At 42.7% G+C, this 16784-nt stretch overlaps 1 protein-coding gene across 1 annotated transcript in view; it reads right to left on the bottom strand.

Annotated features, from left to right (window-relative positions):
• Nucleotides 1-3998, bottom strand: part of LOC309564347 (uncharacterized protein) — a 106516-nt gene extending 102518 nt beyond the window's left edge. Inside the window, exons 1-2 of the mRNA XM_082268973.1 lie at nt 3725-3998; nt 3430-3618 (exon numbers count right to left, since the gene is read on the bottom strand). Coding sequence (XP_082125099.1) covers nt 3430-3618; nt 3725-3797 — 262 coding nt within the window. The 5' untranslated portion in view covers nt 3798-3998. The remainder of the gene's footprint in view (nt 1-3429; nt 3619-3724) is intronic.
• Nucleotides 3999-16784: the final 12786 nt, after the last annotated feature.

Genomic DNA, 16784 nt, shown 5'->3' with positions numbered 1-16784 from the left:
ACATATTCGTTTTTGGATATATTTTACTCATATTTACCCCCTCATTACCTCCATATTTTAATCTGAATTTTTTTTTAAAATAAAATATTATTAATACAATCTGATTAGACCTAATGGGAATAACATTTAAAAAATATATCCAAAAACTAATATATATATATATATATATATATATATATATATATATATATATATATATAAATATATATATATATATATATACACACACATATTCGTTTTTGGATATAGTTTACTCATATTTAAATATTTAGCTTTATTAACTCCATACATATTTTATTCAGAATGTATTATTTTGATTCTTTTTTAGTTGTAATAATATTCCCATTTCAGAAACAAACGCAGACACTCCCACTATGACATTATTTTATGCTTATGAGAATAAAAATATAAATAAATGTTTAAAGTATATTGAAAACTGATATATTGATGCTCAAGTTATACACATATCAGTTTTTGGATATATTTTATATTTATACATTTATTCTCATTAGCTCCAATTTTTAATCAGCATATATTATTTTAAATATTATTATTATTTGCATTATTCCCATTTCAGAAACAAATGCAGGCACTCCCAGTATGAGATTTTTTTAAGAATACAGATATTTTTTTCCATAAAACAGCTATCATCTTTTCAGGCAAGTGTTAGTGGTTATGCACTAAATGCACCCTAAACTCTGGCTTTACTTTTAGGGAACAATAGAAATAATCAAAGAAAATCAAATCTTTTGTTTATGATTGATTTTTTCTACAAATAGTTGGGTCAGGGGGTGTCTAAAAAGAGTGCATCCTCTCTCGATTCAAGTAAATTGGACCTTCATCTAATTTTTGTTGATATTAACAGTTACTGTATGGCTGGATTATTTAGCTCTTAAGCCCCAAAAGGGTTAATGCATTTCTAAACAATTGCATTGGTGTGTCTGATTCATACAAACACGTGTTTCACAATCCAGGACAGTCCAAGGTGTTTGTTTTTTACAAGAGATTAATATAATAAAGATTATAATATGTATATACAGTAAAACCTTGGATTGCGAGCATAATTCGTTCCGGAAGCATGCTTGTAATCCAAAGCACTCTTATATCAAAGCGAATTTCCCCATAAGAAATAATGGAAACTCAGATGATTAGTTCCACAACCATTTATTCATAAATACTTCAATTTATAGTCCATATAAAAAGATTATAGAAATGTTATAGGTTGTGTAACCATAAAATGTCCATCCACAAATAACCGCTTCCACAACGGGATTAGAAGCAAAATCCAGCAGGAGCTACAGGGTATCAAAGAGAAGAGAGGCGCCTCTAAGTGTAGCAATATGGTTCCATTTAATGAAGGTACAACATTTAGCAACTCACATGGTTGATGAATAAAACAGGCACATCTAATGCCCCGTACACACGTGCAGATTATCTGCAGACTTTTGTCTGCAGACTTACCTTTTCTATGTAGTGCAAGGGCCTGCCGGATTGCATACAAATTGAAAGTGTTTAGGTTTGACCTCATATTATATGGTTTTGGTAAGTCTGCAGACAAAAGTCTGCAGATAATCTGCACGTGTGTATGAGGCATAAGTATGCAGGCATCCGGAGTAAAGCTGTCCACATAGACCAACTTCTGCACCGCCGGCTGCTAGTCTGTAACCCTGACCGGGAAGACTACCCTGCAGTAAAGCCATCTGAAAGCGAGGGGCGGCATGGAAGGGATGAAGTAGATGTCGGTGCAGAGGATGGTCTATGTGGACAGCTTTACCCCTGATGCCTGCATCCTTAGATGTGCCTGTTCTAATCATCAATCATGTGAGTTGCTAAATGTTGTACCTTCATTAAATTTAACCATATTGCTACACTTAGAGGCGCCTCTCTTCTCTTTTATACTCAGCTGTAACTTGAGGCTACTTGTATATCAAGACATCGCTTGTATATCAAGTCAAAATTTATGTGGAAATTTTGCTTGTCTTGCAAAGCGCTCTTAAACCAAGTTACTCTCAAACCAAGGTTTTACTGTATATATTTTTTTATAGCTGTCATTGAAAAAGGTGTACACATTTTGTAACAACAGCAAATATTGTTAAAACTAAGTTAAAAATTTTAATCATACTTTGTATGCTTAATAAAACTTTTAGAATGTATCTATCAATTTAATAGTGTCATGCCATTAAAGTCCATTTTATCTATATAATTATTTTATTAAGCCCATTAGGACAAGGCATGGTAGAAGATTATGTCCACAAAGCCACTCTGTGGTGACATACTATTTTAACTACCCCTCACCTCCTGTTTCAGCAATAAAAAATGAGATTTGCTCTCACTTTTTCTTCTATTGGGACAATAAGTAAAGGAAGGTTAAAAAAAAAAGACACTGCAATAAAAACTTTGGAGCTTGCATTTACCATAATTTCAAATCATAATTTTCAACCAATTTACCATCATTTCAAAAACATAATTTCATCATTTCCAACCCATTTACCACAATTTCAAATCATAATTTTATAATTTCCAACCAATTTACCACAATTTCAAAACCATAATTTCATAATTTCCAACCAAATTACCACAATTTCAAATCCTAATTTCATAATTTCCAACCCATTTACCACAATTTCAAATCATAATTCCATAATTTCCAACCAATTTACCATAATTTCAAATCATAATTTCATAATTTCCAACCAATTTACCATAATTTCTAAACCATAATTTCATAATTTCCAACCCGTTTACCACAATTTCAAAATCTTAATTTCATCATTTCCAACCAATTTACCACAATTTCAAATCCTAATTTCATCATTTCCAACCAAATTACCACAATTTAAAATCCTAATTTCATAATTTCCAACCCATTTACCACAATTTCAAATCATAATTCCATAATTTCCAACCAATTTACCACAATTTCAAAACCATAATTTCATCATTTCCAACCAAATTACCACAATTTAAAATCCTAATTTCATAATTTCCAACCCATTTACCACAATTTCAAATCATAATTCCATAATTTCCAACCAATTTACCATAATTTCAAATCATATTTTCATAATTTCCAACCAATTTACCATAATTTCCAAACCATAATTTCACGATTTCCAACCAATTTACCACAATTTCAAATCATAATTCCATAATTTCCAATCAATTTACCATCATTTCAAATCATAATTTCATAATTTCCAACCAATTTACCATAATTCTCGAACCAATCCCTAAGGCAGAAGGATGAACATTGGCAGTACTGTGACCCAACATTTAACACTTTTTGATCCCTTCTGTGAACAACTGTGGCTAAATTCAGCAAGAGAACAAGAGGGAAAGAGAAGAAAAACCAGAACAATATTGCCCAAAAGAGGTATTGGTACAACAAAAGATGGACAGCTAAAGAAAAAAAGTATGAAAGTTACTTACTTTTTGACACTCTATCCACAGCATCGTTTTTCAACTGTTCAATTAGGATGTCTTGGGCTGTAGGGTCCTTGACCTGCCCAAGGTTTAGTGCCAGAAGAACACTGGGATCAGGAGGGACACATGGCCCCACGCTACGAGCCATGTTGATGGCCAGGCTGATGACATAAGACTTTTTGGTGTTTGGAACATCTAGAAAAAGAGATAGAGATCCATTTTTATTTATTTATTAATTTTTTTATCAGAATGGAAGCCACATCTTGTCATCTGTTCATCTTTTGATATCTATCATACTTACTGCAGGTGTTAGCAGCTTTGCAGGAGCAGGTAACGCTGAGTAGCACAAGGCATAATCCAAGCCAGTTCTCCATGTTGACAATGTCTTACAAAGAACAAGTTCTGTCCTATATACCGGTTATTAGCCTTGGCTTCAATCCAGGGATCAAGGAAGCAAATCTACCTCCCAGTTTATGTATCACACCTTCCCGTAACAAGAAGTAGCTAGCTGGCTGCAATGTACAACAGAGCACTGAAGGATTACGCAGTGCAAGGCACAATTAAGCTCCGTCAGCTTTTAGGGAAGGGAGTACTGATTGCAAAATATCCATATGAAATTTTCTAAGAAAGTTAGCAGAACTCCTGGAAATAATTCCAACACTCATCTAAATATATATGATTTTCATAGAAAGATGTTGAGAAAAAAGTTAAATTGTATCTAAAGTCAAACGTTTTTTTTTGTAGCTTTGGGTGAAAACCTGTGTTCATTTTGAGTTGTCACTAAAAGAGTAATAGAGGGGACATTTTCCAATAAGGACATTGACAGGGGATTTCCTTCACTTTGAGGAAATTTTCTCTTACATCTTGTTGTGTATACAGGAGGGATCGACCGATTATCGGCAATGCCCATATACACGTTTCCCTATATATCAGAATCGGCCCCTGAGGTTTACCGATATTGCCGATGTTTCAGGAAAGTGCTGTACCGGAGTGATGCCTGCAGCTAGAGGCATCACCCCGGTACCGGCGTCCATAGCCGACGGTCGGCTGCCTTGTAATGACAACTGATGCGGCTGAGAAGCCACTCGGCTGTCATTACAAGGAGCAGGAGGGGACGTCCCCCCTCCTGCCACCTTCCGCAGCTCGCCTGGGTCTCCCGTCCTACCGGGAGACCCGGGCATCCTACCTGCACGGCCGCCGAAGTGAAGAGCCGATCAAAGCCGCATTCGGCTCTGATTGGGTCTCCATGTAAAAAAACCCGGAAGTGATGTCATGACATCACTTCCGGGTACTCAGCAGCAAATTTAAAAAAGTGAGCATTCAAAACAGCCAAACTTGGAGTTTTTGATGTTTTTAAGTGCAGAGGAGGGGTTTGGGGTCTTTTAGACCCCCAGATCCCTCCACAACAGTACCTGTGAAAAATAAAAAAAATATATATTTTAAAATGTCCGAAAATGTTTGCCAAAATATCGGTATCGGTATCGGCACTAAAAAAAACGCTATCGGTCGATCACTATTATACAGGACAGGAAATTAATGAGAATCTCCCTAATGGGACAAATATGGAAAACCAAACTGCCAGGGGTTTAAATATTCCAAATCATATACAAAATAGAATAAAAGTTTGGGCTGAACTTAAACTTCAAACATGGTATGTGTAGCACTACTCCCTGGGGAGCTGCTTGAAGCGGGTTTCCCTGGGTTACCCATGACAACAATATAGCAATTAAAACTACTTCAAGCATTTGGCTCAGTCAGGAAACAGTCCAGGAGATTTGGTTTTTGTTGTTTTATTTTAGAACTTGGGATAGGAGAAGGGATGAGTGGGATACTCCAACTAAATGAACTATGCACAACTTAAGGACTTCTAGCTATGTTGAGTGTGGAAAGTCCGCTGCTTCACCTTGCCACTGCAGTGAAGTGTCTGATAGGCAAACTATTTAGCGAATTACTGTTCAGGGTCCCGCTTGGCACCCCCTTTTACCCTTGCTCTTCAGGATTCTACTCAGGACCCCCTTTACTCTTGCTTACTTTGTGAGCTGACCTTCTGTCCTCTGACCTACTGGAGTGGTCCCCCTTCCTGGGCAGACCCCTTGGCAAGCCCCCTGGTACTCACAGACACTGTTTTTCCCAGTTGACTTCTACCTGCAGCTCCACCGTCAGCTTTCCAGGATTCTCAAGGTTCAGCTCCACACCTGGTTCACTAGGCCGACTGCCTGTGACCACTTTCCTCAGACTGCAGGAGAGACAGCCATCACCCTCCTCCTGGGACTCTACTTCCCGCCAAAGACGCCCTGTCACATGTGCCCTTAGCTTTTATGGTCAATCCCAGGATGCACTGCAGTGGTGCCCTCCCACTGGAACTGCCACAAAAGCCCGTTTGCCACTGGCCAGGTTTCCCCCACTTTCCAACAGGCTCCCCTATTGGATACAGTGGGGATACTCCCTCAGACCAAATGACTCACACCTGGACACATGTAACAGGCATAACTAACAGATCAGGCTCCCCTGATAAGCAGATGGAGCCACAATGCTTTTAACCTAGCACCTACCTAGGAGGGTGCTACATATGGTAAAGCTTAGAACCAGGAATCAGCAAACTTTTGTGTATCACTATAAACTGAAGAAGTGGCATTTGTGAGCCACAAAATGGCTTCCTATGATATTTGTCAAACATGACTCTGATCCATCTCTAGACACACCATATTCGCATTATACAGTACACCACAATGGACACCTCTGCAATTTTGGACCACCAATGTTTTTTTTTTTTTACCTCCGCTTATCTAACCAGCTTGAGAGACCTTCTGGTATCCAGGCTCAGGACCCCTTCAACCAGCTTTAACCTGCGTAGAGACAGCAGTTTTCTCCACTTGCACCCTCTAAGGTTGCATGTCTCACCCTGCAGGGTAACCACAAGCACACCAGATGTAAGTTCTTTAATTTCCTCTTTTCTACCTACATTTTCCTTAGTTCACTACCTATTCAGATGCACACTACACTATAAGGGCTCTCACACCTCTCCTCTTTTTTCCCTGTGGACACTAGAGATGTCCCGAACTGTTCGCCGGCGAACTTCGCATGTTCGCGTTCGCCTCGGCGGGCGAACATATGCGATGTTCGGTCCGCCTCCTATACATCATCATTGAGCAAACTTTGACCCTGTACCCCACAGTCAGATTCCAAATTTGGACCCTAATGAAATCAATAGAAGCTACATCTTACATATCAGTAATGCCCATATTCTAGGCTAATAGGCATTGGATTGTCAACCAAAGGCCAGGGGAGGCTGGACACTGCTCAGGGGACCAAAGAAAAAAACCTTTTTTATACTTATTTACCCCCTTGCTGACTGCATAGGTACATCGGTTCGCGGAAGCGCTCCTGGGGGCGTGCAGGGGCCGGCAGCCATGATTGCTGCTGGGCAACCGCGATCGCTCCCCGTGGAGAGAGAATGACGGTCAGCTGTTGTAAACACAGCAGACCGTTGTTCTCTCAGGAATCAATACAGAGCGCCTGTGTTCCTCCTATTTAGGATCACAGGTCTCTGTGTTGATTCCATAAGTCCATCCCTCATACAGTTAGAAAACACTCCCTAGGCTCACACTTAACCCTTTGATCGCCCCTGGGTTAACCCCTGCTAGTGTCATTTTTACAGTAACAGTGCATATTTTAGCACTGATTACTGTAGTAATGTCACTGGTCCCCCCAAAATTGTCAAAAATGTCAGTTAGGGGTACGATCTGTCCGCCACAATGTCGCAGTCCTGCTAAAAATTGCAGTTCGCCGCCATTACAAGTAAAAAAAAATAAAATAAATAAAAATGACATAAATCTTTCCCGTAGTTTGTAGACGCGATAACTTTTGCATGTATATACCATGTTTTACTGAATACATGTCTACTGTTGCATTTTTTTGTATGTTCGTGTTAAATAAATGACTTTTGTATCAAATGATTGTTACACTTATTCCCACTGAGATCAGCATTTGCTAGTTGCCTATAAAGTCCCAACTGAGGGGCAGAGAGACCCCACTATACTGTGAAGCTCTCTCATTCTCCCCTCCCCCTTTTTTTTTCTCGTTCATTACAGGGATGTGGCAATAGTATGCTTTAGAGTGTGCCTCATTCATTCTTTATCCAACTTTTGCGCAAACCAATCAAAATACGCTTATTGGGATTTGTTTTACCAAAAATATGTAGCAGAATACAAATTGGCCTAAAAATTATGGAAAAATTTGATTTTTACATTTTTTTCTATTGGGAATGTTTTTAGCAGAATGTGAAAAATATTGTTTTTTTTTTTTTTCAGAATTGTCGCTCTTTTTTTGTTTATAGCGCAAAAAATAAAAATCGCACAGGTGATCAAATACCACCAAAAGAAAGCTCTATTTGTGGGAAATAAAGGACATCAATTTTTTTTTACAGTACAATTGCCCATTAAGCACTTTAACTCCGGCCACTGTGCTGCTACTGCGGCACAGTGGCTCGTTCCCGTCCAGCGACGTAGACCTACGTCGCTGGACTCCTCCCCCTGTAGGCGGCGCTCGCGCGCCGACGGAGGCGCGCTCCCGCTGTTTTCAGTCACAGCGGGAGTCGGGCCAGGGGAGGAGCAGCGGCGATCGCAGCCGCTCTTCCCCGATCGTCGGGGAATCAAGTGAGGAGATCCGCCCGCCTGTGTAAACAGAGTGGGCGGATCTCCTAAGTGACAGGGACTGACAGATCGGAGTGTTCAGCATAGCTGAACATCCGATCTGTCCTTCTGTCACATAATCACCTCCCCCCCCCCACACGTCAGTAAGCACCAGGCATACATTAACCCCTCCCTCTCCAATAAAATTAACCCCTTCACTGCCATATATATAGCACTTATTACTGCAGTAATGTCACTGGTACCCCCAAAAGTGTCAAAAATGTCAGTCAAGGGTCCGATCTGTCCGCCGCAATGTCGCAGTCCCGCAAAAAAAAAACGCAGATCACCGCCATTACGCGTTAAAAAAACAAACACCAAAAATGACAGAAATCTTTCCCGTAGTTAGTAAACACAATAACTTTTGCGCAAACCAATCAAAATACGCTTATTGTGATTTTTTTTACCAAACATATGGAGCAGAAAACAAATTGGCCAAAAATTTTTAAAAAATTAGATTTTTACATTTTTTTGGGGGGGAATTTCATATAAAAAAATGTGAAAAATATTGTTATTTTTTCAAAATAAACGCTCTTTTTTTGTTTATAGCGCAAAAAGTAAAAAGCGCACCGGTGATCAAATACCACCAAAATAAAGCTCTGTTTGTGGGAAAAAAAGGACGTAAGTTTTGTTTGGGTACAGCGTCGCACGACCGCGCAATTGTCAGTTAAAGTCGCACAGCGCCGAATCACAAAAAGTGGCCTGGACGGAAGACAGCAAAATCCTCCGGTGGTAAAGTGGTTAAAGTAACCCAGTGCCGAATCACAAAAAATGGCCTGGTCATTAAAGAGGAAGTAAACCCTCCTCTCCGGTGACCGGGGGCGCGGGGGGTATGGTGTGATCCCTCTGCCGCTTCCCCGGCCCATGGAGCACCAGCTGCCACTGCTAAAAGTCTAGAGTCTAATGGTATTATAACTTCAAGCGTAGAAGCGAATGTGAGGGTTGAGATCCAGAAAGAGCTCCTCCCAACACCATTCATTCCTCTCCGATAACAAAGAATCCTCTTTGTTATCGTCCAGAGGCTTTTAGTGTCACAAAAATGCAGAAAGGGAACACCTGACGACGTCATTGCTGACGGAATGCGTAGGGAGGTAGTTAGACATGTGATGTCATCGTGCACCCGAGCGTAGCAGCCATTTTCTAGGTTGGAAACAATCGGTTTCCTGGAAAGCATCACGATTTTATTCCCACCGCATTGTGAGTTTATTCTTTGGATTATTTTCAATAAATTAATTTGTTTGAAGGTACTACCCAATGAGTGTTCCCGTTCTGCATTTTTGAGACACTAAAAGCCTCTGGACCATAATAGAGAGAGTTCTTTGTTATACGAGAGGGACCTCTGAGGAATGAATGGTGTTTGGGGCTCCGATCACTGAGGATATTATCATGCCAGTTTGAATTTCTTTACAGGAGGTCCATTATTTGGGGTAAGAGGCAGTGTGTTTGGTGTTGGTGGTGGCTCTTTCTGGATCTCAACCCTCACATTCGCTTCTACGCTTGAAGTTATAATCCCATTAGATTTGATTAATCTGTCTTGTTAATGATCAGCGGGTCTGCCAAACCAGCTGATTAGCTCCCGCTGTGTCCTGCGTGCATGCCCCAGACCCAGCAGAAAAAAAATCACATACAGGTACATGATTTCACACGAAAGGGCCGTCCAGCCGCGGTATATGTACGTGGGGCGGTCCTTAACCGGTTAAGGGATGCAAACTTAATAAATTACATAATGTTTTTGTAAAATAGAAAGACGAGGTTGCACAGAGTAAATAGATACCCAACATGTTAAACCTTAAATTTGTGTGCGTCCATGAACTGGTGATAAACTTCAGTACCCTATATTTTCTGTGTAGCACCCTCCTAGGTAGGTGCTAGTGAGAGAGTATAGTTTTTGGCTCTGTCTGCCTATCAGAGGAGCAGCAGGGAAATCTGTGTTGGTTTCTGCCTACCAGAGAGCAGGATCTGTGAGTTAGGTCTGATCATGGTGCTCAGTGTGTGATTCATTGGGTCTAGATAGTGTTTCCACACTGGTCCAATAGGGGGGCATGTTGGACAGTGGGAGGAAACCTGACCAATGAGTACACTTTGGCTTTGATACAGTCCCAGTGATTGGCAGTCTCAGTGCATTATGGGATACTGTATAAAAGCCCGGAGCACGTGCGCTGCGGGGTCTTTGGCTGGTGAGCAGAGTGCCGGAGGGAGGGTGGCGGCTGCCTCCTCCTCTGTAGCAGTGGTACGCGGTCACAGGCAGTCGGCCTGGGGACCAGAGGAAAGGAACTGAACCCAGAGATCCAGGAGAACTGACTGGAGGGGTAGAGACACTGGAAACCCTCAAAAAACAGTATAGTGAGTACAGGGGATCATGTCTAGGGGCCTGACCTGAGGGGGGCCACCCTGGTGTAGGATAATGAGAGGACGGGTGTCAGTCCGTGGAATGAAAGGGGATACTAGGCAGGTATCCTGAAGATAATCTATCCAACTAAGTCGTCTGAACAGAGACTTGACCTAAATTCATCTAGTGGCAAGGTGAATCTGCACCCTGGCTGCATCTCCAGAAAGGAGTTCTCATCCATTGTGAATAGTTCAATTTGGAGTATCCCACTATTCCCTTCTCCCATCTCTCTTTATTTTCTCTTTAAAATAAAACACCAAAAACAACTACACACCCCTGGACTGATCATTGACTGAGCCAAAGAAGTGAAGTGTTCATTTGTGGATGCCAATGTTGCTAATGGTAACCCAGGGGGACCCGAGAGTGTGTTATCCAGCAGTCCTTAAGGGCGCAGTGCTACATCTGTAGGCGACGCCTTAAAAGTAGAGCTCGATCAATTATCGGCAACACCGATATATTGGGGGCCGATATGCACTTTTCCTAATAGATCTGTATCTTCTCTTTGATTTACCGATATTGACGATATTTCCGTGACGTCATTCCGTATGTTGCGCACACACGTTCTGCCTTCTAACACCGACTCCCACGCCTGCGCGGCCCGTACGTGACGCCATTTCACCATGCGCACTGCACTTAACACCGCCTCCCACGCCTCCCCCTCCTCCCACAGCCTCGTGTTACAGCCAGCTGCAGTCTGGTCCGGTCACGCTGCCAGCCATCCATCCACCCACAGGCCCTGGCCTCAGCCACCTACCACAACAGGGTGCCAGCCCAGCGACCAAGTAACCAGCCACCCAGATGACACCAAGCCAGCCACCCGCCACTGTGACCAGTGTTCCAGCAAGCCAGCTACCCGCCACAACAGGCCAGGGTGAGTGAGTGGCACCAAGCCAGCCACCCACACAACAGGGTGACCCCAAGCCAGCCCCCAACCACAGTGTTCCAGCAAGCCAGCCACCCACCACACTGTTCCTGTAAGCCAGCCACCCACCACAGTGTTCCTTCAAGCCAGCCACCCATAACAGGGTGAAACCAATCCAGCCACCCACCACAGTTTTCCTGCAAGCCATCCACCCATAACAGGGTGACACCAAGCAAGCCAACCAGGCACCGCAGAGACTGTTCCTGAAAGCCAGCCACCCATAACAGGGTGACACCAAGCCAGCCACCCACCACAGTGTTCCTGCAAGTCAGCCACCCATAACAGGGTGACACCAATCCAGCCAGCCACTACAGTGTTCCTGCAAGCCAGCCACCCAGAACAGGGTGACACCAGCCAGCCACCACAGTGTTCCGGCAAGCAAGTCACCCACAATCGGATGACACCAAGCCAGCCACACTGCCAGGCGTCAGCCACCAACCCACAAATGGGTGCCAGTGCCAGCATCAGCAGCAACTTAAGCAAACCATTCCTTTAATCTTTTTTGTGTCTTTCAAGTTGAAATGGAGATGGATGAGGAGAGAAAGAGTAAAAGTGTGGTCTGGGACTGTTTCTCGTCTTGACCATCTCCAGGAAAATCAGCAGTGTGCAACACATATACAAACAACATAAGCATGGGATCAGTAACTGCAAAAAACAAAAATACCTCAAATCTTTGGGCCCATTTAAGAGTTCATCATATTGAATTGTATCATACAGCACAGAAAAAAACAAAATTAATATCAATGTAATTTTGATTCAATACCTCCTCCACTGTACCAGGCAACAATAACAGATATACAAGCAAAAATACCAGATATGCTTGTGAAAAAAAAACAGATGTCATTGTCTAGATTCAGATGGAAGATCCTAACTGCTGGACAGAGTAATTACAGAGATGATTGTCACTGATAACCAGCCATTTACATTGGTGCAAATGTATATATTCAGTTGAATATATTCCTCGCGCCTAGGAGTGCCTAATCAAATGGGTAATGTGGCTAATAGATAAAAAGAATAAATTTATAGGATGAGCAGCTACTATAAATTGCAAAGTGAATAGATAGGAAATCCCAAACTAGATGGGAAAATATAGCGCTTGCTGGTGTGTGCAGGAAACTATAGGAGTGGGTGTGCAATATAGTAATATCTAAAAATCTCTAAAACATTAAAATGGGCTGTACCCCTAAAATATAAATATCATAAAAAATATTATAGTTAATGTGCCAAAATCAAGTCCAACAATTCACTGTGATAACAAAGTGCTGAGTGATATTCAAAATAGTTCATGGGTGACTCAGTGATGAGTATTCCAAAAAAAGGAAATAAAGTGCTGGTGCTTGGTGCTGGATCCTCCAATGAGACAGGATATCCAATCATGCAGATATTAAGGGTATGATGCAAACTCACCAGATAGGGTGGGTCTCAACTACCTTACGGCAAAGAGACCAGTGGTGCTTTGGTGACCTTCCAGGTCAGAATAATGGCAACTGCTGGGCTCCTATCCCTCTCGGCCGGAATCCCCCAGATGGGGTAAACGGGTTCCTCACGGATTCTCCGGATATAATTTCAGGGAACAAAAAGGACAGGCTTAGCCCTTGCTGTGTTTGTTAGAAAGCTTCATTACTTGATGGTATGTAGATTTGGGATAGAGCAACCAGTAAGACACAGGAAGGAGTTTACTCTATCCCAAATCTACATACCATCAAGTAATGAAGCTTTCTAACAAACACAGCAAGGGCTAAGCCTGTCCTTTTTGTTCCCTGAAATTATATCCGGAGAATCCGTGAGGAACCCGTTTACCCCATCTGGGGGATTCCGGCCGAGAGGGATAGGAGCCCAGCAGTTGCCATTATTCTGACCTGGAAGGTCACCAAAGCACCACTGGTCTCTTTGCCGTAAGGTAGTTGAGACCCACCCTATCTGGTGAGTTTGCATCATACCCTTAATATCTGCATGATTGGATATCCTGTCTCATTGGAGGATCCAGCACCAAGCACCAGCACTTTATTTCCTTTTTTTGGCACTTTTTGGAATACTCATCACTGAGTCACCCATGAACTATTTTGAATATCACTCAGCACTTTGTTATCACAGTGAATTGTTGGACTTGATTTTGGCACATTAACTATAATATTTTTTATGATATTTATGTTTTAAGGGTACAGCCCATTTTAATGTTTTAGAGATTTTTAGATATTACTATATTGCACACCCACTCCTATAGTTCCCTGCACACACCAGCAAGCGCTATATTTTCCCATCTAGTTTGGGATTTTCTATCCATTTACAATGGTGTCTGACTCAGGATTTAAGCGGTTGATTTCCATGCTTGAGCCAAGCTACACACTGAATAGTGAGAAGTATTATCGAAACGAAATGCTGGCAAAGCTACACCAAAAGATAGTTGACAAAGTAAAGGCTATGCTGCAACCAGAGAATGCTGGCAACTCACTCTCATTCACAACGGACTGCTGGTCACAAACAGAGTCCGAGTCACTAATCATTCTTACATTCCACTTCATTAACAGCGGATAGACAAAAAGGCAATTGGTGTTGAATGCAAAAGTGATGCACAGCTGAGTCCAGTAGAGAAATGTTTCTAGGCATGCTTGAAGAATGGGGAATCAACAAAGACCGAGTGATGCTTGCGCAACTTAGAGACAGTGGAGCAAACATGCCTAAAGGAGTGAGGCTTGCTGATACATCAGACCTCTGTGTTAGAGCCCTGTGCAGGCCTGTTTTCTTAAACCCGCACCCGCCCGCACCTGCTGAATGTATGACCAGGACCGCCCGCACCCGCAACCTATGTGTTCCACACCCGCCCGCACCCGCAATGTTTGTGTCCAATCCCGCCTGCACCTGCAATGTTTGTGTCCACTCCCGCAAACTTTATCTCAGTGCTGGCCCTTATCTGCAGTCAAAGCCCTTATCTTATAATGCTGTATAATGATGCTGAAAAGAGGTCTTAGAGTTAAGGCCTGTACACACTTGATGGAAATTGGACGAAATATCCTCCGATTTTTCTCTCTCTTGCTCAGTGTTCATAACCGTTTTTAGTTGACAGTGCATAATTTTCACAAAATTTCTCGTCCGATTTTTTTTTTTTTTTTGGGACATTTGTTCCTAGACTTCCGGGTCGTCAGCAACTTCAGATCATGCGCGGTCCTTCGTATCCGATTTTTCGCGGACGTACTGAATACAAATTCAACAAAAATTGGTCGTCTGGGGACGGACGATACAAATTTTGGTGTTTGTCCCTCCGTTTTTTTTTTAGTTGAAAATGTCGGCATCGGCTGCTGAAAGTTGTGTACGATTTTACCTCGGACGGGAATTTTCGGCAGATTTTCTACTAGTGTGTACCCCACTTTAGAGGTTCATCATGCTCTTCCTGCAGCTATGGTTTCTCCTTCTCCTTCCCCAGCCAATAACCACATCATACAATGTTGCCTGATACAGTGCCAGACCAAACCATTACACATATGCTATCCCCGCAGTTATGGTTCCTTCCTTCCCCAGCCAATAACCTCATACAATGCCTGATACAGTGCCAGACCAAACCATTACACAGAAAAAGGAGGGAGGGAAAGAAGAAAAGTCTTCCCAGACCTCGCTCCGCCCACTCTCATTACTCTTCTCGGGGTATGGTACACTGACAGTCATGCACCATACCCCGAGAAGAGTACCGAGAGCTGGCGGAGCGAGGTCAGGGAAGACTTTTTTTCTTTGCGCAACCTCCTTTTCCTGTGTAATGGTTCGGTCTGGCTTTGTATCAGCATTGGTTATTGGCTGCGCTGGGGAAGGAAGAAACCATAGCTGCGGGGAGAGCATGCACAAGTACAGTGTGTCCTTACATCATAGAGTTCCCGGCGGGTCTCCTGCAAAAGTTCATGACCGCCCGCACCCGCCCGCAGCAATGGGAAAACCGCCCGCACCCGCGAGATTTGTGGCGGGTCTCGCGGGTCCCGCGGGAGCCCGCACCCAATGCAGCCCTCTACTGCAGAACAATATTCAGGGTCCTTCCTGTCACCCCCTTTACTGTTCCTATTCTTCAGGGTTAACTACACGGCTCCCCCTTTAGTGTTATGATTCCTGTGTGAGCTGGCTCCTTGATCACCTGACTTCTCTGGAGTGGTCCCCTCTCTTAGGTAGACCCTTAGGCAAAACTCCTGGTACTCACGATACTGTTTTTCCCAAAAGTCTCTGCCAGCAGCTCCACTTGTCAGCGCGCTGGATCCTCTGCAGCTCAGCTCCACACCCCTGGTTCACTAGGCCGACCGCCTGAACCACCTTCCTCACACCAACAGGAGGAGCCAGGTCCAGAGCAGGTCTATGGGCATGATGACATCAGGAAGAGTCCACCACACAAGACTGCGGGGGGGGGGGGCAGGAGCCACAGGGATCGTTCTTGGGGGGGGGGGATCGGAGGATTAGGTAAGTATATCTCTGTTCTCTAATCCCGTAGACAAAACAGAGCAGGTAACCTGTGCACTGTGGGCACAGCCCTACTGCATGGCAACATTTCTTTTTGCCCAGAGTTGGGTTTTAAGGATACATCGATACTTCAAGAAGAGGAGGTCTGTTTTTCCCCTGTTCATTGACAGATGAAAAAAGGAGAGCAATGCATTCCTATGGGCAAACAGATGTAAACAGATGATCATCTGTTTATATCCGCATCCATTCAGGAACTGTTTTTGTTTCATTTAAAAAAAATGTAAGGGGACCTAACCTGATGTACAGTAGATGTAAATAGGCAATGGTCCATTTTTGCATCTATTTTTTGCATCGGTGGTTATGGGACGGCACCCGCCAGCGTTCTAACGTTAAGTGACTCATCTCCTCTGACAACAGGATGTAAAAATAAAGTAAAAAAAAAATAGGAATTAATAAACAAAAGAATAGTAATTCCAGCTCTTTTTTTAAATTCTGCTGTCAGTGAGGATTTCATCACTGACAGCTGGGGTTACTCAAGGTTGTTAAGGACACGAGTAGACAGAGTTAAAAACTGGCGTAAACTGAACTGAAAACTGATGGAAACTGAATCTGTTTTTTCTTAGAAAAAATGTGACTGATTTGATGAAACCTGTGAAACGGGTCTTATGGTTTCCTTTTAAGCACAAACAACAAAAATGGGGGGGAAAAAAACGCTCCCCCCGCCCCAACCAAGGACAAAACTTGCTTGAAGATTAACCACTTCTGGACCGGAAGACTTTACCCCTTAATGACCAGGCCATATATTGCGGTTCGGCACTGCGTTAATTTAACAGATAATTGCGCGTACCCAAATAAAATTGATGTCCTTTTTTTCCCACAAATAGAGCTTTCTTTTGGTGGTATTTGATCACCTGTGCGATTTTTATTTTTT

This window comes from Pelophylax lessonae (assembly GCF_965119305.1).
Source record: "Pelophylax lessonae genome assembly, chromosome: 9".
Taxonomy (NCBI): Eukaryota; Metazoa; Chordata; class Amphibia; order Anura; family Ranidae; genus Pelophylax; species Pelophylax lessonae.
The sequence above is the reverse complement of the archived record's forward strand: the minus strand, read 5'-3'. Positions and strand labels throughout refer to the sequence as shown.